Here is a 20,101-nt window from a genome sequence, read left to right as displayed (position 1 = left end):
TGGCGTAAGAGTATACGGCCTCTCCAGGGAGAGATGCTCTCCGCATAGTCACTTCGCGTTGAGAGCGAAGCACGTAGAAGGGTATACGAGCCGCCCGCTGAGATGGCTGACGAGATACCGCTCGCGCCAGCGATCGCGACCGCGCCCTAAGATTCGAAGTTCAAAGTTGCTCCTCGCGCGACTCCCCTCCCCCCTTCCCCGAGCGAATGCACCCTCCGAGGTCCGGAGGGTGCATGCGTCTTTCCATGCTCGTTAAAGACGGGCGGGGCGTTACCTGTCTACTTCGACGGCGGGCCTGCCTAGCGGGGTGATGTTATCGCATGCACCCTCCGAGCGACGGAAATGGGCCAGCTCGTTTGATCTCTGCGTCGGCCGCGTTCGTCGACCCCACTCGCGCGCTTTTACCGGCGGTAGAACGTACGATGCGCGGGGGGATCTTATCAATTTGGACTTCATACGGGAGGGACATGACGGCAACGGCGACGGCAAAAACCCGTTTAGATTGTCCATATAATTGCTATCGCAATAAAGAAACATAAAGCGTGTCATGCGGAATATGTCAGAAGGTATCATAGCGCTAGCAGACACGGACAACGGGACTTCTTTCGCCCATCGATTTCGAGCGTGTATGGTAACTTAGTTTACTATAGTGCTTTTTTAACGCGATAGCGTTAGAGAGCTCGTGTCGCAGAGATTCCGCCGTCGGTGTCGGGACCGTTGGTTGTGAGCGAAAAATCGAGAAAGGAAATGGACAACTATGTCCATCTAGCGGAAAACATATCAAGCCAATGCCGCCTTTCCAGAGGAGGCGTTGATCAAGCAAACAGCAAACGCTAGATAATGTGCTGCCATCTGTGAGGCATTGTGAGACTCTTCATGGCCTCCGAGTTGGCAAGCGCGCGGCGTGTATCTTGGGGCCATGCGACTCTTGCTTTAGATCAAAAACCTGTATGTACCATTCTCGCGCGCACGCGCGTTTGTGTGTCTGTGTGCGTGTGTGTGTAACAATACACATTAATAAGTATGCACTTAGTGGTTGAAGTGCGCACCAGGGGCCGGATTTCGCTATTGCGTTCAACTCTTAAAGGCGAAGCTTAAGGGTCCCCCAATTTTTTTACGTGCTCTCCTACATGCCCCCCCCCCCTCCCCCGCTTGTGCAATACGCTGAAAGGGGCATTTGGAGCAACCAACAGATGCATTAACGCGTAGTTTCATAAGATCAAACGTTTTAGAAGAGATTTGTCAATAAGGTGGCTCTGCTTGCCTCGTGGAAACACAGCCCTATAGTGTCGATTACTGATTGTTATCGGCGGAACAACGTATCTAGATGAAGGTGGAAATTTTCGTTAACATGGTCATTATGTCCGCTAATATATGGCGGCACGCAGGGGATGGTAGGGTCTGTTCAACAGCCATCGCCCGTAATCTAATCGCAGGCGTCTTTGAAAGCGGCACGTGTTTTCTAACGAAAGTGCCCGCTCAAGCGTTGACTTAATTGCTGAGCTGCGGTAACGTGCTACACAGCGATAATTGAACATAGGCTTCACTGTACTTTTTCCGGGACATTCGCATTGAACTTTTGTGGCTTCCGAACACTTCAGTAATTTCAAGCTGTGGTAATGTTAGAGACTAAGGCATTTTGAAAGCCTTATAATGACGAGCATTCACACGCGCAACACTTTCAAAATCCAATTTCGTTCGCCTAAAACACCCGCGTAACACACCTGAGCTTGCTCAAATCGACGGAACGGTCTGCGCGGCGCTGCTACACTGGTGTCTTTAGCGCCCGCGTTTGAGTTTCGTGTTTCTGACGTCGAACCGATCAATTACCTGCACCGCGAGTGGGTACTTTTGCTTTACATTCGCGCGAGGAAGGCGAGAACGTGCCGTTCTTCCAATATCATTAATCAGAAACTCAGTCAATCGATTCAAAGCAAAACGATAGAGAGAGAAAGGAAATATATCCCCCCTTACGAGGCGCGCCGCGTTCGAAACAGCCGAAGGTAAATAAATCGATTTTTACAGGGTGTTGAAGACAGTCAAAGCACTATGGATGAGCCTTCCGGCGTTACCACTATATATATACGTTTTCTTTTGCTTTCTTCCCTAAGCAAAATAACTACTCGACCTGTTATGCGCTGTTTAGAACATACGTAAGTAATTGAAGTAACTGAAGGAATTATGCTTCATGTAGCATCGGTACTAGTGACGTTAAGAAGTGTACCGGTGGAAGATTTAATGGCTTAGGTACGCCTAGCTAAGTCTGCTTCATATACCAATCAGCACCAGTAAACATGTGACGTCGCTTCTCCGCCCACGCTCTTGTTATCCAGGAAAAACAGGCGCTTGAACGGATTGGTAACTTGTCCAATAACTTCCGCGTCACTTGCCAGTAGTGCATTGAAGTCGACGTTTCACGCTTTCATTCGCTGTTGCCAATGCTGCCACCAGCCGTGGGGAGCAGCTGTCGAGAGCTTATGTTTAGCGGAGGCGAGAAGCTACACGTGCTGACAGCTACAGAAACGAGAATAGACCAGTTTTATTCACAAGCAAGAACAGATTAGCAGCGTGGCGGCGAGGGCGCCTCCGCGTTGGTATCGTTGTCTCGTAGAAACGGGTAGCGTCGCGAGTTGTACTACGACACGTACACGCAGAGAACCGGTTCAAGGAAAATGTGTATGTGTGTGTGTGGGCGGGGGGGGGGGGGGGGGGGAGGGGGATTTCGCAGTAATGTACGTCCTAATAGAACGCCTGCCCGTGAAGACGAAGTCCATTGCATAAAATTAATTGAGACTATCAAATTCAGAGCCCTTTAATGCGCAAATATTCTTTGGCGGGGTCTCCTGGTAAGCATATAAGTGTGTGACTGTGTGCGCAACAGCGTGGCAGCGACACACACACACACACACACACACACACACACACACACACACACACACACACACACACACACACACACACACACACAGACAAAGAGAGACAGTCGGCGCAGAAAGAAAGTAAGCTACTATAGTTGTCGCAGTAAGCAACCCTGTCATACAGGCTTTTCTGGGTAGTTTTGGTCAAGTGATGGTGGATATCGGCTCCTATTAGTTAATGATAGCTGATTTCGGTCATTTACGCTAAATATTTTGATAAAGGTGGAGGGAGGGACGTAGCGAGAAACGCATACACGTGATTGTCATAGTCGTCCGCCGAGGCTAGTTGCCAGCTGCAACATCAGCAGCAGCGTCGTCGTCTTCTGGGGTCAATCTCGAACGTTCGGCATTCTATGACCAATTGCTCGTCAAGGCACGCAAATATGGCTGAGAGGACTGTCCCTCGAAGATGTATGAAGAACAATGATGCCAGATATGTAAGGTATCGTCACTGTCGCAGTGGCCACTGGCAGCACTGTCTGCCATTCCGATGCGGCAAGTAAAGACGCTTGTAAAACGCACTCCAAGCCACGTGAGGGAGCAAATGGTTGTCACGGATCAAGGTACTCCAGATGGAAATTGAATTTGGGGTGACGGGTCCAGGCGGTGAAGTTGCATTTGTAGTAAACAGGACGTATTCCACATGGATTGTGCGACTTCACTCACCAACGTACGAATCTTCATTGGGACACTCCTGCTAAGTTTCTGTCGCAGTTTTTTCTTTGCTTGCTCACGTGTGGCCTGTTCTCGCAAAGCAAATTCTCCTTGTAGTAGTGGCAACGTAACACCAACTCTTCACAGTGTAAGCGCTTCGATAGTGCAAGTCGAAGAGTGGGCCACTTTCAACGTAAATATCGCAAGCGCACGACGAATTGCTTGACGTGCGCAAAAGCGGTTCTGCATAGCTACGTAGTGATGGCTAGCACAACCCACGATGCTCTGACCAGCTAGCTGCCTTGGAATGTTTGTTATGGTATTGGCTCGCTTAAGTACGTCTTGTCCTCAAAGTTTTCATTACTCATATTTGCGAACATACTATCTGCATGAGAATATAACTGCGCACGTTCAAAATGAGACAATGTTTTCAGTGTCATGTACCCACCCCACTTAGCTGCAGGCGGGCCTAAGCATCCTCAATGAAATGTGTAAAGTCCTTTCCGTCGCTTCTGCTTTGTTTACGGGTCATGACTGAAGCCTTGGAGTGTTTTTTTTTTTTCGCTCGTGCTAACGATTGAGTTTGGCGAGGGCGTGCAGTATCTAGATGAAGGAATTAACTGCAGATGAAAACCGAACGTACCACAAACTTGCGGCTCCGTGATGACGTCCTTGGCGCAGCTCTTGTTGCTGTTTCCCGGCGTTCGCATGCGCAGACTGCGTGTCATTGTCGTTATTAACTTCTGGGTGATTGCTCCATGTAATTTGAAGGAGCGAAGCCGAGCAACGCTGCACATGTACAGGAATGTAAACAAGCCCTATGACTACGCCGGGAAAATGTTTTGCAGCGTTGTTTACTCCCTAATGAGCGTCCCACAAGTTATAAACCACTGAACAAATAAAAATAGCCACTTGCTGCTGTCGCGGTTGTTTTGCAGGCCACTTATTTTTCGAATCGTGCGTGTTGCTCGAATGACCATAGCATTAAGTCTCTTGCTTTGACAAAACAAAGACTTGTGTTTGACTCTTTTTCTTCTTTTGTTTCTTTCTTTGTCGCAGAGAACCGAAGCGAGTACAGCGGCAAAGTGAGTTCTTCATTATCCGGTGATATGTTTCCTGGCACACCCTGAGGCGCCGTCGAGGCGTCTGTTCCGGTTAATTACGTTGACGAAGAGAAAGGGCGGGCCACCTTCTAAACAGGGTTTTACGGCGAACCCTCGGGCAACTCTGCAATTATTTTGCAGCGGGTGCTTATTAATAACGCAAAGCCGGCACCTCTGGTATCTGGGTCACCCCTGCGGAATTACACCGATTGTTTGCATCCTATGTTTGCAGCTATGTTTCCTATAAACAGTGCATCCTCTTCCGCACTAATGAAAGCGCATGACATGCGCCCTAAAGCGTTCAGCAGTATTTAAAGTGAAGGAAACGAATATGAGTAACGTCGCTGTTTGTACAGGTCGGCACCAGTCACATCCTGGGTCGCCGAGAGCAGTTTACAAAAAATTGTGCGTTTAAGTATTTGAAAAGTTTCTAACACCGGAATGATTGCCGCGACGGCCAGGATGACGCCATTTTGAAACTTTTACGCCAGTGTGAATTCTTCATTTATTAAAGCTCCATCAGCTTGGTTCACGTTTGTGTTTCAAATTATCCCCTTCATTTTTTTATCATGCTTAACTACTCGCGCTCAAACATGTTTCGTAGCGACAACTGTGCCCGTGGGTTTGTGTTCGTATACGTGCGTTCGGGTGTCCATTGTGTAGATGTCTTACTGTGCAATGTCAGGCTTTCTCCAAAACGTCTCAAAGCAACACCTTTTCCTTTCTCCTCCATCCAAATATTGCCGGCATAGTCGGTAACCAAACCCACGACCTTGCGATGATCAGGAGAGCACTGAGCTACCGCGATCGGTGTGACAAATACTCACCAGCACACATAGAACACTTAACTGTTATTCTTTGTTTATGCAGACGTATTTGTTGTTTGACATTTGCAGACAAATGGGTAAGAAGGTTACACTAGACTTTTCTTGCCAAAGACCACCATCCCTCATGGCTGGCCGCAAGGAACGCGTATGATAAGGCATGGCAGCTACAGTACATAAAATCGGTACCTCAAAAATCGTGCACAGAATTGAGACGGAGGTACCCAGGTTGATCGGAAATAAAAGCACGCGCGTGCAATATGACGTTGTCAAATAAGAAATGCAAACGCAGATGCTAAATAGGGCGCAAGAAAATGGAAACCAAAAAGGCATAATAAAGTTCACAAGGAAGGCATTAGCAAGTAAATTTTATGCAGTGACACTAAGGGCCACACCTTGTTGTTTGCACAGCATGATTGTTGCCCGAGATTATAAAACACGTGTGTTAAAATATTCCCTGCAGCGCGAGACTTGTCTGTATTGCATAAAAAGAAATTCGGAGATGATTCAACATACTGTAATTCGATTTCAAGGTTGCCGTTCACTCCCTACGGTTTGAGATAAATAAAGGTCACCGCAGAAACTGTTGGATAATAACAGACAGGAGAGAGGAGCCGAGTCGTCATTGACATGCAGAAATTTACGATATAAAACACATATAGGCTGAATGCCACACGACTGTAATATAAGTAGAACGTAGCTCTCACTGATCGGGTAACATGTCATTCATCATCATCATCCCGATGAAATTGTGGGTGTTGCCGCAAAATTAATATATGAAGCAAAAAGACATTTCAAAATGTCACGAAGCAGCAACATAACATTGTACACGAGATATCAATTAGAAAAAAAAACATTTGCAATTGCTGCACCAAGATATACGCAGCCAAAGATAAGGACGTAGACTGCCGCCACTAATTTCAGTAATGTCGCAAGGACGACACCTCACCGATGCTATATTGGAGCGTACAGTGGTGTTCGTTTGGTGGCTAGATAGGTATGCTGCTGCTGTAAATAAAGTGGCACCCATGCTATGGCGTGTACCAAAACACGCGTTGCGCTTGGAAAATATGTGCTGTCCGGCAGCTCAAGAAAGGTTCTACAATGTCCCCGTTAATGTGTCTTCCGTTGTGCCAGTCCAGTGATTGCATGTATGTATGTATGTATGTATGTATGTATGTATGTATGTATGTATGTATGTATGTATGTATGTATGTATGTATGTATGTATGTATGTATGTATGTATGTATGTATGTATGTATGCGTGTATGCATGTATGTATGTATGTCTGTATTCGCTAACTCTGATTCTTTCCTTCAAAATTCGCTAGCGCGAAATTGACAAGGACTACAAAGGAACACAGAAGTACAGGACAGGCGCTACTCAGGTTGCGAGTAGCGCCTGTCCTGTACTTCTGTGTTCCTTTGTAGTCCTTGTCAATTTCGCGCTAGCGAATTTTGAAGATTATGAACCAACTAGCCCAGCAACGTATACTTTTTTTTTCGAAAGTCTGCCCTTAGGCATAATAATTATACTATTAAGCTCTGATTCTCTGTATGTGCAAGGTGTTCATCAAAAGAATAAACTGTAAATATAAAATCTGGTTTCCACTTCTTATATTAAGCTGTCTGACTTTGACTTTACCCTTGCACCTGTCTGCGCAGGCGGTGGACGTGTGGGCGATGGGTGTGACGCTCTACGCCTTCGTCGTGGGTAACGTTCCTTTCCACGATCCCAGCGTGCTCATCCTGTACAACAAGATCAGAAACCAGCCCGTAGTCTTTCCGTGAGTGTCCGATACGCGTACCATGCTCACGAATTCCCGAGAAATGAAAGTCCGGCATATTTCCTTGCGCGTGCACAAGGCCTCTGCCCGTACTGTTCTTTACCGCAGGAAACATGTTTAACGTAGCTGCGCAACGATTTTCGGTAACGTTTAAAAAAAAACGCAGGGCAGCTCCGCACTAGTGGTACGAAGACTGAGGTAGCAACGCAGCTGGTGGCGTTCCCGTCTTCCTCAGCCTAGCCTCTCTATTTCTTTCACCCTCTCCATTTCTTTCTGCTTTCTCGGTCGTTCTATCTTTAACGCTCTATCTTTCATTTCTTTCTCTCTATCTCTGTATTTCTTGCTTCCTCTTACTATCTCATTCTCTCGCTGTTCATATCATTCTCTCTCTTTCTCTGCATTTTTTTTCTTTCTGCATTTTGTTCTCCCTATTTATCTGTTTCCTTCTATGTTATTTTTTACTCTCCTCTCCTCCTTTCTCTTTTCCTCACCCTCACATCTGTACTCCCCTTCCTCCCTTTCCTTTCCTTCCCCGCTTGCTATACTGCACTATAAAAGGCCATGCTGTGCTCTGCTGGCCGCTATAGCCTTGGGATGGTGTGTACGCGGGTTTGAATCTCTCCTCGCGAAGGAATTTATTTCCCCAAGGACTTCTCTCTTCGTCTATCTTTATTTATATGTTCTTTCTTTCTCCCTCTGTGTACTCGTCGTCTCGGCCGCTTGCGATACTGTGCATCCTCAACAACAGCTGAGCTAGTCGGGCTCCAGCTGGCTGCAGACCTCCTGCGCAATTCGCCGGCCGTCTCTAGCGCAGCAATCTTCTGCGACTCGAAACCTGCCCTGCGCCAGCTCGCGAGGGAGGAACGGGGCCCCCTTCTTGCTCAGCGCGCCGCTCTCAGCCTGCTGGCCCTCCAGGAACGAGGCTGTGACGTGGTCCTTCAGGTGGCTCCCTTCACACGTCGGCATCGCGGGCATCGAGGCTGCAGACGAGCTCGCAAAACGAGCACACTCCGCCGAGACTTCGCTGACAGATTACGCCAGCTCGTTCGACTCGGCACGCAACAACCTTCGCCGGGAGCTGGTGCGCGAGCATCCGGACGCACGGGTCGCCGCCGGACACCCTCCTCCTCCATCCCAGCCACTGGTTTCACTCGCCGCGAGCGCGCGCTTCTTCTTGCCCTGAGGACCGGGTCAGTGTGGCCCGCGGAACGCAGGCATCGTCTTCGCGGCGCCGCTGCACCGAACTGCACCGATTGCGGCGCGATCGAAAGCCTGTGCCACCTATTGTTTGACTGCCCTTCTCTCAACACCGCGCGGAAGCGGCTCGTCATGAAGTACCGACTCGTCGGACTGCCGTGTGCGACCCCACAGGCTTGCTCCATCCCACCGGCCACGTGCACCGTCGCCGATCAGCCCTTGCGGCCCCTACTCGCTTTTTCTCGAGGATGCCGGCCCTAGTCGAACGAATTTTCTAGCCGCTCATCACGGTGACTCGGACGCCCGTTCTCCTGCCCCCCCCCCCCCCACCTCACCTTTCTTTTTTTTTCCACTCATACCTTTCTTTTTTTTTTCTTCTTTTACCATCTCTTTTCACTCTCACTGTCCCTTCACTCCCCAGTCCCCGTGAGTGTATCGGTTGAGGTGTCCTCACTTGAGAGACAGTCATCGTGCACTCTACACCCCAATTTTCATTTTTCATTTCCTTCTTCCTTCTAAGAATCACCCCCCCCCCCCCCCCCCCCCATCGGAGTTATTGCATCCCGCGCCGGAGAAAACGGTGCTTGTGTTTCGGTGGCGAAGCAGAATGTGAAGAGGACGACCATGAAGCAGAGCACGAAGATAGCACGCGTCGGTTCATGATGAGCAATAAAAAGCTCAAATCTGTGAGTAGGAAAGCTTGCAGCCGAGCTTTGCGCTTAGGGGTACTGCATCGTGTTGAGTACTACGCTGTAGCCACATGTACGCCTAAATATGTACTTGCACCTGTTTCAACGGTATTGACTCCTCTAACTGTGACAGTTGCGACAATTGTCAACCATGACACAATCTGTATAAGGTCCCTAGCACGCCCTTTATCGGTAGGTGTGAAGCGAAACCCAAAGTTGAGCTTGCTCGTAGCTGCGAACTTACCGCTGATCCCAACACTGCAATACGAACAGAAGACCGAAACCGTCTAGCTCTGACCTTCTCCCAATCTTAAGCCATAGACTATGCACAGCACTCCCTGTCCATAAATCGTATTACGAAACAGTGCATATCTTGAACTGAGGTTTTAATAAGTATTTCCGTTCTGTAAATTATTACCTTCACTGTCCTACATGGTCGCCTCTCACGATTTGGTTTTGTTCTTCTACCCTGTCCTCTGACGCTGAGTGTAGAATGTCCCGACAGTTACTGTCATCCGACAGTTCGGTAATTGCTAAAAACATACGCAAATAAAACATCCACTCCTGTATCGCAATCTCAGCATCTACCGTTGCGGACCTTTGCGTTCCGCCGTTCTCTAAGGCGTCTTGCACAATCGACGCTTAATCTAAAGCGACAGGAAATAAAGTAGCAGAGCAGACACCGACGACGTTGCGTACTTTTTCCAAATTTCAAGCCGGTGAAGTGTTTCTCAGTATAGAGTCGTTTTCTTTCTCACAATAGTATGCAAATTGAACAAGGCCAAACATTCACTAACTGCACGACATACGCTACATGACACATTACTGATTGCTCTTCTTCTCTGATGGGCATACTCGTCTTGCGAGTTCTGAGAGTGATTCATCAGTATACCGGCTAATTAATTCTCCCCTCCGGGGACGGCTTCCATTTAACAGGTAGACTCAGGCGTGCGCTGACGTGATCCAAATGCAGGCGCGTGATTAATGTCTCCTAATATATTTGCGTAAGGAACGAATCGACGACTGACATTTCATTCTTTGAACGACACGATAGAAACTGGGGCTGATGGATCTTCACATAGGAGTACTCATATGATTCAAGGGCATATTCACAGAGTAGTTAAAGCCTGAGTCAAATATGCTCAAGATCAAATAGGCGTACGCCAAATCTGTTAGCGTCCAATCTATTGTACCACGCGATATCAACACTTCTTTGCTTCAAATGGCTAGGTAATCTGGAGCGTTGATTAGCATTTGCCTTCGCATATATTGTTGTACTTTCTTTTTGCTCGATTGCAGCTCCAACATCAGCACCGAACTGCAAGATCTGCTTTCACGTATGTTAAAGAAAAACCCCGAGGAGAGGATCACAGTTCCTGAAATTAAGGTAAATTGCTAATACATACATACATACATACATACATACATACATACTGCCACGCCCGCTTCTTCTTTTATTTTGATGTGTTCGAGTTTGACCAGCAAGGACGGTTATCAACGCTCGACGCTGGCCGTGAAGCAGTGTTCGAGAAGCTTAACGATTTTAGTAGATCGTTCTGTTAAGATTGCGCCCCGCACGCGAACGTTCCAGCTTTGTCTAGAGATAACGCCGCCACCAGCGATATTGCTGGAAAGTTCGATACCGCCTGTATAAAAGCCGACGCGATTGACCGCTTGTCAGTTGATCGACGGACGACGCCCTGTTCGCCGCTATATTTGTACAGCGTGTATTGCTGTAGTCGTAGGCTCCACCGTGCGAGGCGACCTGAAGGGTCCTTCAAGTTAGCTAGCCGGTCGCTATCAAAGGCAGAAACGAACTATTGCACAACAGAAAAGGAGTGCCTAGCGATCATCTGGGCTGCAGCCAAGTTTCGCCCCTACCTTTATGGCAGGCCCTTCAAAGTTGTGAGCGACCACCACGCATTGTGTTGGCTAGCTAACTTGAAGGACCCTTCAGGTCGCCTCGCACGGTGGAGCCTACGACTTCAAGAATTCGACATTACCGTCGTTTACAAGTCCGGAAAGAAACACTCCGACGCTGACTGCCTGTCTCGCGCCCCCGTCGACCCACCGCCGCAGGACGACAAGGAGGACGACTCCTTCTTGGGAATCATAAGTGCCGACGACTTCGCCGAACGACAGCGAACGGATCCAGAACTCAGGGGCCTTGTGGAATACCTCGAGGGCAGGACCACCGTTGTTCCGAAGGTATTCACGCGGGGACTGGCGTCATTTTTCTTGCGCAACGGTGTTCTCCTAAAGAAGAACTTCTCACCGCTTCGAGCCGATAGCCTTCTCGTGGTACCCTCGACATTGCGGCCAGAGGTCCTCCAGGCTCTGCACGACGACCCGACGGCTGGACACCTGGGTGTTTCTCGCACGCTAGCAAGAATACAGGAGAAGTACCACTGGCCGCGCCTTCCCGCCGACGTCACTCGTTACGTGAAGACCTGCCGGGACTGTCAGCGACGCAAGACACCGCCCACTAGGCCAGCCGGACTTCTGCAGCCTATCGAGCCACCTCGACGGCCGTTCCAGCAAATCGGGATCGACTTACTGGGTACGTTCCCGACGTCCAATACCGGAAACAAATGGATCGTCGTAGCTACAGACTACCTCACCCGCTACGCCGAGACGAGGGCCCTGCCTAGAGGCAGTGCCGCCGAGGTAGCGAAGTTCTTCGTTGAGAACATCGTCCTGCGTCATGGCGCCCCAGAAGTTCTCATCACCGACAGAGGTACGGCGTTTACTGCTGACCTAACTCACGCAATACTGAGATACAGCCAAACAAGCCACCGCCGGACCACAGCGTACCACCCACAGACAAATGGCCTGACCGAGCGGCTAAACAAGACCATCGCCGACATGTTGGCCATGTATGTCGACGTCGAACACAAGACGTGGGATGCCATCCTTCCGTATGTGACCTTCGCATACAACACGGCCGTCCAAGAAACGACGCAGATGACTCCGTACAAGTTGGTCTACGGAAGGAGCCCGGCGACGACGCTCGACGCCATGCTACCCAACGTCACCGACGAAGAAAACCTCGATGCCGCCGCTTACTTACAACGTGCCGAAGAAGCTCGACAGCTCGCCCGCCTGCGCATCAAGACCCAGCAGCACACCGACAGCCGTCGCTACAATCTTCGACGACGCTTCGCGGAATACCAGCCCGGCGACCGTGTTTGGGTGTGGACGCCGATACGCCGACGTGGGCTTAGCGAAAAACTCCTTCGGCGATACTTCGGGCCATACAAGGTTCTTCGACGCCTCGGCGCTCTTGACTACGAGGTGATCCCGGACGGCATTACGAACTCCCAGCGACGCCGCGCACGACCTGAAGTCGTCCATGTCGTGCGCCTTAAGCCGTTTTTTGCGCGTTAGCGAACCTGAGAACTCTACTTTTTCCTTTGTTATTGTAATTTATTTGTGTATGCACTTGTTTTTTTTTTCCTTTGCATGTTCTGTTGCAAGCATCGAGACGATGCTTTTTCAGAGGAGGGCAATGCCACGCCCGCTTCTTTTATTTTGATGTGTTCGAGTTTGACCAGCAAGGACGGTTATCAACGCTCGACGCTGGCCGTGAAGCAGTGTTCGAGAAGCTTAACGATTTTAGTAGATCGTTCTGTTAAGATTGCGCCCCGCACGCGAACGTTCCAGCTTTGTCTAGAGATAACGCCGCCACCAGCGATATTGCTGGAAAGTTCGATACCGCCTGTATAAAAGCCGACGCGATTGCCCGCTTGTCAGTTGATCGACGGACGACGCCCTGTTCGCCGCTATATTTGTACAGCGTGTATTGCTGTAGTTCTAGTTCTCATTTTCCGGCCACAAGTTCGGCCAAATAAACAGTTTCATCCTGCAAACGCCGACTGCTGTCTTCATCGACGTCACGACCACGTGACAATACATACATACATACATACATACATACATACAGTACTGGTACTCACGGATTGAAGCGATCGCAAAAATTAGTGCTAAGTAACGCTGATACTTTCAGTTCCACCGTCCTTGATTTAGGGCCATATCGGCGTAATGTTGGCACGAACTGCTTGATTCGAACATATATTATCTTGGGAGGCCAGATTCCTAGCGATATGACGTGGTTGTCTCGAGATATTGCGCTTACAAGTCGTTGTACTGAAAATTATGATGCCGCGTTTCAGTCCCTGTATATACTGTATATACATGCATGCGATCATTCATCAGTAATTTTGCTGTTAGCAGTATACTTCAGGAAAGCGAAAGCACCATAACTGAGAGTGTATCGGACTGTGTTTCAATTAACTAGGTGAAATACGAGGGGAAAGAAACACACGGTGAACATATTCAGTCAAATCGCATTCCTTTGACTGAGTATCTACGAGTGCTATACTAGTCGCCAATTTCGACAGAACCTGAGGCTGCTTCACAGCGTAGCACTCATTTCGCTACATGCGCCAGTTAGAGACATAGGATACCATCAGCGTTTTCTTTCCACCATTTCTCAGGTGCATCCATGGGTTACCCGTAATGGAATGTTCCCGATGCCGTCTGAAGGCGAGAACTGCGTCTTTGTCGAAGTCACAGAGGAGGAGATCGACAACTGTGTGCGCACGATACCCAAGCTCGACACATTGGTAAGGATGCAGAAAACCACCTGTATTCTTTATGAACTGCGGTGCATGTCGAGTGCGCATGACGAAAAAGAAAAAAAAGAAAACCTGAATATGCCGTTGCACATGATTCCATTGCAACTAGCATATCTGTCTGCCTGTTTTGCATTTAGGTCTTACATCATAGGGCGACAGTACTATCGGCGTCTAATGAAACCCGAACACCGGCAAGCCTTCGCATGGTATAGTGCGCGCCGTCCAGTTATCAGCATGGACAGGCGCTCATATGCGCAGTGCGGTCAAACCGGATGCGCGCGCCTCTCAATGGTGATGACAGTACGGCGCGCACTATACCGTGCGAAAGCTTGCTGCTATTCGACTTTCATTTGACGCCGATTGTACGTGCAAGCTCGAAGCTTCTGTGTAAGGAGCCCGCCTTGGACCGCTTCTTTCTGAAACGACTGTTTTGACAAGTTGTAACCTTGCTCACAGATGTAGAAAAAATGCAGCAGCCTTCTTTTTTTTTTTCAAATGTTTCTTCTAGGGTGAAAGACACATTGAAGATTTTCGCAAAAGTTCATTGAATCCAACTCGAAACAAAAACGTGTCAAACGCTACGGAAGTTGTAAGCCCACAGAGTATTATTGAGGAAAAGATTGAAGCCAAATGTATGCTCTCTTTTATGCAGCACCCATGCCGTCCCACGGGTGGCGGCACACATTCGTCCCGGGAGGGGTGATAACAAGCGCAATCTTTAAAAAAAATGAACTTCGCATAGACAGAGAGGGAAGGTGAAGGAAATGCAGAGAAGTTTACAAAACATTGTCCATCTCGCTGCCCTACACGTTCCCTAGTAGTTATCAACCACTTTCAGCAAACGCAATGTGTAGGGAACCTTGAAATTTTAATCTATTACATACTTCCTATTATTATTTATCTGCATTTTATACTCACAAACTGGAGGGGATGTTATGCGTAAACGAAGAAATAGGGCCCTGTTAAATATTCCTCTGGCTCTGTTACTGCCTTGCTTAGCGATGTCTCTTCAAGTTCTTGCAATTATTTGAATTGCAGATCCTGGTTAAGAGCATGTTGAAGAAGCACTCATTCGGACATCCCTACAAGGACGTTCCCCGCCATCGCGCCCACTTCACCAAGGCAACTCGTTCCAATTCAGCACCTTCCTCCTTCGACCTGTTCCTCGAAAGGTACGTCTCATCCGAAGGTATATTCACTAACCACATAGTCGCTACACCGAAAGTTTCTCTGAACAGTGCCAAATCTACATATCACGTGCCTGACAAAGTGCGTACGCCACTCGCTTAGTAAATTAAAGTACTGGCAATCATTCTAGGCTGCCGGCTTATACCCATTCTTAGATTCGGAGAATAAGCCTCCGACACCTTATCTTCTAAATGTTAACTTCCATTACTAGCAACGTGGGAAGGTAGCAACTTAGCAAGGTATCAGTTCCTCTAATACTTATTAGTGCACTCCCGTCTGTCTCAAGCTTACATGAATTTGATATCACCTTGTGTATTCTGTCACATTGGAACGCCGACTTGCGTGAAGGTTTCTGTTCTTACAGAGGGTACTTTTACAAACTTAAACGCTTCTTGTATACGATGGTAATGTAAGCGCGTTTAACATTCAGAGTAGCTAGATTGCTTGCATGCTGAATGTTTCCCCATGCTAGCGCTGGAGATCGAAATGCGCTGCTGTGAACCAAGGGGGTTTAAAAAATTGCGAACTAAAAAGGCGACAATGTACATGACTGCGACAAAAACGCTCCCCTGTGACGCGACATTTCTAACAGTCTTGAATCCAGTGGCATGACTGCGATTAAAATAACTTTGCTGAGGAAGACAGCCGGTTCAACCCACCTGCATCACGTTTTTATTCCAAAGCCTAGCGTGTAATGTAACCAAAAAACTAATTTAAAATTGTGTCATGCAAAGTTTCCGTCTTTGCCCAGTTCGCACTAATGTTCATAGTGCGAAACGCACTTAATTTAATCTTCATATGTTCAACGTTCTCCAAACAAAGCTTGAGCAAATCAAAGCAACCGTGAGTAATTGACTCGCGTAGCACCCTAACCCCGCGCGTTCTATATCTTTTTACGCAATCGCAGGAAAGTCTCTCTGGAAAGTCCGCTGCCGGCCCTCAACGAAATCAACTTCCTGGACCAGACATAGCGGCAGCTCGAAGAGCGGGCTGCTGTATCGCCAACGTGGCCGGACTTGACCACTGGTGGGCGGTCGACGTGTAGATGACGTCTAACGATGAATGCGACGACGATGGCGACGAAGCAAGAAAGAAGCCTTGGACGTCATGCACGACTGTCCGGTGCAAACGCAGCCGCGACGAATGGACATTAACGCGTTGCGACTGCCCGGTGCCTATACCTCCGAAAGCCAGCATTACACCTCATTCACACGCGGTTGGCGCGACTCCCATTTCAGCTGTATTCATCGTTGCACAGTAACCACAAAAACCAGTCTACAGCATGTGACATTTTTTGCCCCGCGCCTGAATATGACTTGGAGTGCAGTTGCTTCACCTCATTGTCCCATCTGTTTGATACACTTCTTTGTATCGATTTTACTCTGCGCAGCAGAGATGTTGCACTTGCCAACGGCTGCATATATATAGTCTTTTGGTTTCGTTATTATCGCGGTTGGTTTCTCTTTATGTCAATTATTGCCGCCTCATTCTAGTGCTGTCAGCACGTCTGCCATTGTGTTCGAGACCACTGCATTTCGTGAAGCGGCACTGTCGATGGTTCGACGAACTGCGTGCACATGCCTTTTACAGTTGGGCTGATCAAGTTCTTTTTTTATAGGTCAATGAATGCAACCCTAATGAAACGTTCCGTGTGCCATTCCAATAATTCCGTATGTTTCCGTAAGAATCTTACGGAAAATATGGAAAACGTATGGAAAATATACAGAAAACATATGGATTCCGTATGGAAACATATGGAATTATTGGAATGGCATACGGAACGTTTCAGTAGGGAACGGTCTACCTTGCTATCTTCATTTACAAGTACGTAATAAAGGCAAGCGCAATTGACTCACTCTGATGTAACAAGTAATGCGCTAGATAGTGGTACTTGAATGACACGCTTAATTACTCGAAGGCGCCCTACCAAACCTTCCCTCAGGAGAAATTCAAACGACGATATTGAAGATTGCTACTTGGACTGCTGTCCTTGAGGCAATGAACTCAGGCCTTGTAGCACATACTGGTTTTAATTTCAACATGAGGAAATGTCGGCAATTGTTTTAACTGCACTGAATTCAACTATATGCCCATCGACAGTCACCTTTCTCGCTGCAGTCATTACTCAGAGGGCATTATGTCAGCTCAACTATATTGAATTTAACCCCAGACATCTATTGACGCACGTGCAACACAGAACACATTAACAAGAAGCACAAGACTGCGTAGTCATCATCGCAACTTTTACATAAGCCGCCGCTAATGTGTGTTCCATAAGAATCAGTGTTTGTGGAGCATTTCATTGCGAGAGTATTTACACTTCTGCCTGCATCTTCAGTATTCTCACATTGAACTTGGGTCTGTCTATATTCTTTATGACTATAGCGTAGCTAATACTGTAAGGCCTCATGTTCGCTAAAATAGTCACAATACACTTGTAAATACATCCTATTCTTGTATGATTGACAACTTCGCAGCGCCTCGTACAAGGGAATCATTCCTATACCAATTTCTCATGCTTTTTGTGCGAAGTGTCATGCCACAACAAAGCCTCTATCGAACAAAAAAAAAAACAGAACTTGTTGGGTGTAAATGAATGCTGCAGTTTTTCCACAATTGAAAATGCACTTGACGTTGGTTACATGCAAAACTGCGTTTAATGTTCTGTTCGTTTATCATTCGTTTCTTTTTTGAGGTAGAAACTTGAGGAAGAAAAATAGGACTTATTTGGTTTTTTGATAGCTGGCGCCAGCAGCACCGGGCGCACTGTGGCACAAACTGAGAGGCGCGCATAGCCGCTACAAAACAGACAATACACCCACGCTATACACCATCCGTAGACTCTTATACTGTCCCCTCAAGTCGAGTCACTCTATTCTTTGACGTGACGCGATCTGCGCATGAATGTACAATGCAACGCTACTATGCGCCGCTGTAGAACACAGGTGGTTGAGGGATCAATTCGCTTGTACAGTCTTTTAGCACGCCTTGCACAATCCTAACTCTCAGAAGTAATGAAATTCTGTGTAAAATGTTTGATCCTGGGCGCCTCATACTTTAACAGTCATGACGCTCTTTTACAAGTATAATCTGTAGTTGACGCACACCTTTTGCACAATGACACATATGCTTTAGCTATTTGTACTTATTTCGATCATATTAAAATATATGTATAATATGTGACGCAGAACCAAGAATCACTTGGTTGTGGCAGCAGTTCTTCACCAATTATGATATGGGTCTTTGTGAATTAAACTGCTAGTATATCTGTGCTACGTACAAGGAGCTATTATGTGCGAGCATATACCAGTCAGTTAATAAGTTAAGACATTTTAACAGAATGATGCAGCTGGTTTTTGCAGAGCAATAATGCATCGGTAGACGCAGGGTTGATGTGTGCATACCTCATGTATGTTGATCTGCTTCTCAAGTTGTAAATATGACCCTGGAGTGACTGCGTTTTTTTGAGTAACTTAAGGCTACCTTATGCTTGTAGTATTTGACGCACTATCCGTGGTATGTAACGAATATGTCTGAGTTCATATGGCTGAAAGTCGCCCAAAGGCTTAAAGAGACAGGTGTTTTTATCAAGAGAATCGCGAAAAAAAAGTAAACTTCGCTGGCAAACACCTCTCTCGCGAATTCCGAATTCGTTAAGTTCATTATAAAATTGCGAAATTCCTAATGCTCCTGTTCGCATAATCTCTTCGAGCGCTTGAATTATGCTCGACTACACAATTATATAGACCCTTTCCACCGCGCTCCCATAAAATGGGCACCGCCATGTTCCATCGTGCGCTGACGGCCCTCATGCTGGTCTAAGCCGGCTTTCGTAGTTTCATTTTGTTACGGTAATGTTACGACATCGGTAGGGAGGACAAAATAATTTCGTACAAAATCCAAAAACGTTTTGTACAAACCCTTTGCGAGAACAGAAGAGTGCTGAATTCCTCATATAATAATTAGTGTTTATTAAGTGGTTAGGAGAACATTCAATCGAACATGTTTGAAAAACGGGCAATTGAGATCCGATTTCTCTCTGAACATCTGGTGTTCTTTAAGTCGTACCTAAATCCAAGAACATTTAGGAGCGTTTTCGAAGTTCATTACTCTTGGAATGCGTCAGCCGTAGTCGGTGGTCGCCGTGCCTGTAACGCAATTTAGCCGGTGCCATATAAGACAACAGATGGCTGGGCACGCTGCATGCCCCACCTATGTACAACGAGCGGAATAGCCGGAGAAAAGGGCCTATACAAAAAAAAATGTTACTATTTTCTTGACTAATGTGGTACCTCGTGTGCTTGATCAGACACATCGTGATCCACGCCGGAAGCTCTTACTGCACAGTAACGCCCCGTGCTCCAATACCTATAATGGAGCACAGCCTGTAGCTACGTCACGTATTATTTAAATGGACTAGATCGAGGCTCTCTAATATTATGCAAGTAGCCAATTGTTGGACATTCTGCGTTCATGTAGACATACCCTGACGGTTGTCAGACGCTCTCGCGTGCATTTACAATTCTTAGGCTTAGCTGCTTTTGTATAACAGGTGGTAGTTTATACCGCAGTCCTGAGTCATCTGCACGAACGTGTGGAACCGAATGCGGTAGGGCAGAGATGTATGTACACTGCGATCGCCCCACTACGCTTGTCCTGTCACACCCTGAAAATAGTTGCACCCTTAAGGGCCTCTTTTTGTTCCACAACAATAATGGTCATCTACCATAGCTGCCTTTTCTTACTTTTACGCCTCGCACCCTATACATTCCCATCATGAAAGGCGTGCGTGCTCTCAGCGTGACATAGCTTTCACGATAGAAATTTGGAAACAGGCGAGGTTACAAGAAAACAAACGCGAGCAAGCCAGATGACGATTACTGTTGTGGGAAAACAGTAAAATCCTTATAAGGTGTTGCTGCTTTTAGGGTGTAGACCTATGTTATGCGTACAAAGGGCATTCTCAGGCCCTTCGCAAATTTTCTCTTTTCTTTCTCATTTTTGTGTCGTGAAGTGTGCTGTGTCGGCTAACAATGTGTGCACTGTAGCTGCTAGAATTTGCATATTAAGCACGTCATGTACTTACTTAGGAGCCCATGTATAT

At 47.4% G+C, this 20,101-nt stretch overlaps 1 protein-coding gene across 1 annotated transcript in view; it reads left to right on the top strand.

The window, feature by feature from the left end:
• LOC119390259 (calcium/calmodulin-dependent protein kinase kinase 2) overlaps positions 1-16,635 on the top strand; it is a 45,076-nt gene extending 28,441 nt beyond the window's left edge. The window contains exons 11-16 of the mRNA XM_037657835.2: positions 4,632-4,657; positions 7,165-7,286; positions 10,472-10,559; positions 13,669-13,797; positions 14,848-14,981; positions 15,905-16,635. Of these exons, the coding sequence (XP_037513763.1) occupies positions 4,632-4,657; positions 7,165-7,286; positions 10,472-10,559; positions 13,669-13,797; positions 14,848-14,981; positions 15,905-15,968 (563 nt within the window). The 3' untranslated portion in view covers positions 15,969-16,635. The remainder of the gene's footprint in view (positions 1-4,631; positions 4,658-7,164; positions 7,287-10,471; positions 10,560-13,668; positions 13,798-14,847; positions 14,982-15,904) is intronic.
• Positions 16,636-20,101: the final 3,466 nt, after the last annotated feature.

Source organism: Rhipicephalus sanguineus, chromosome 4 (assembly GCF_013339695.2).
Source record: "Rhipicephalus sanguineus isolate Rsan-2018 chromosome 4, BIME_Rsan_1.4, whole genome shotgun sequence".
Taxonomy (NCBI): Eukaryota; Metazoa; Arthropoda; class Arachnida; order Ixodida; family Ixodidae; genus Rhipicephalus; species Rhipicephalus sanguineus.
The sequence above is the reverse complement of the archived record's forward strand: the minus strand, read 5'-3'. Positions and strand labels throughout refer to the sequence as shown.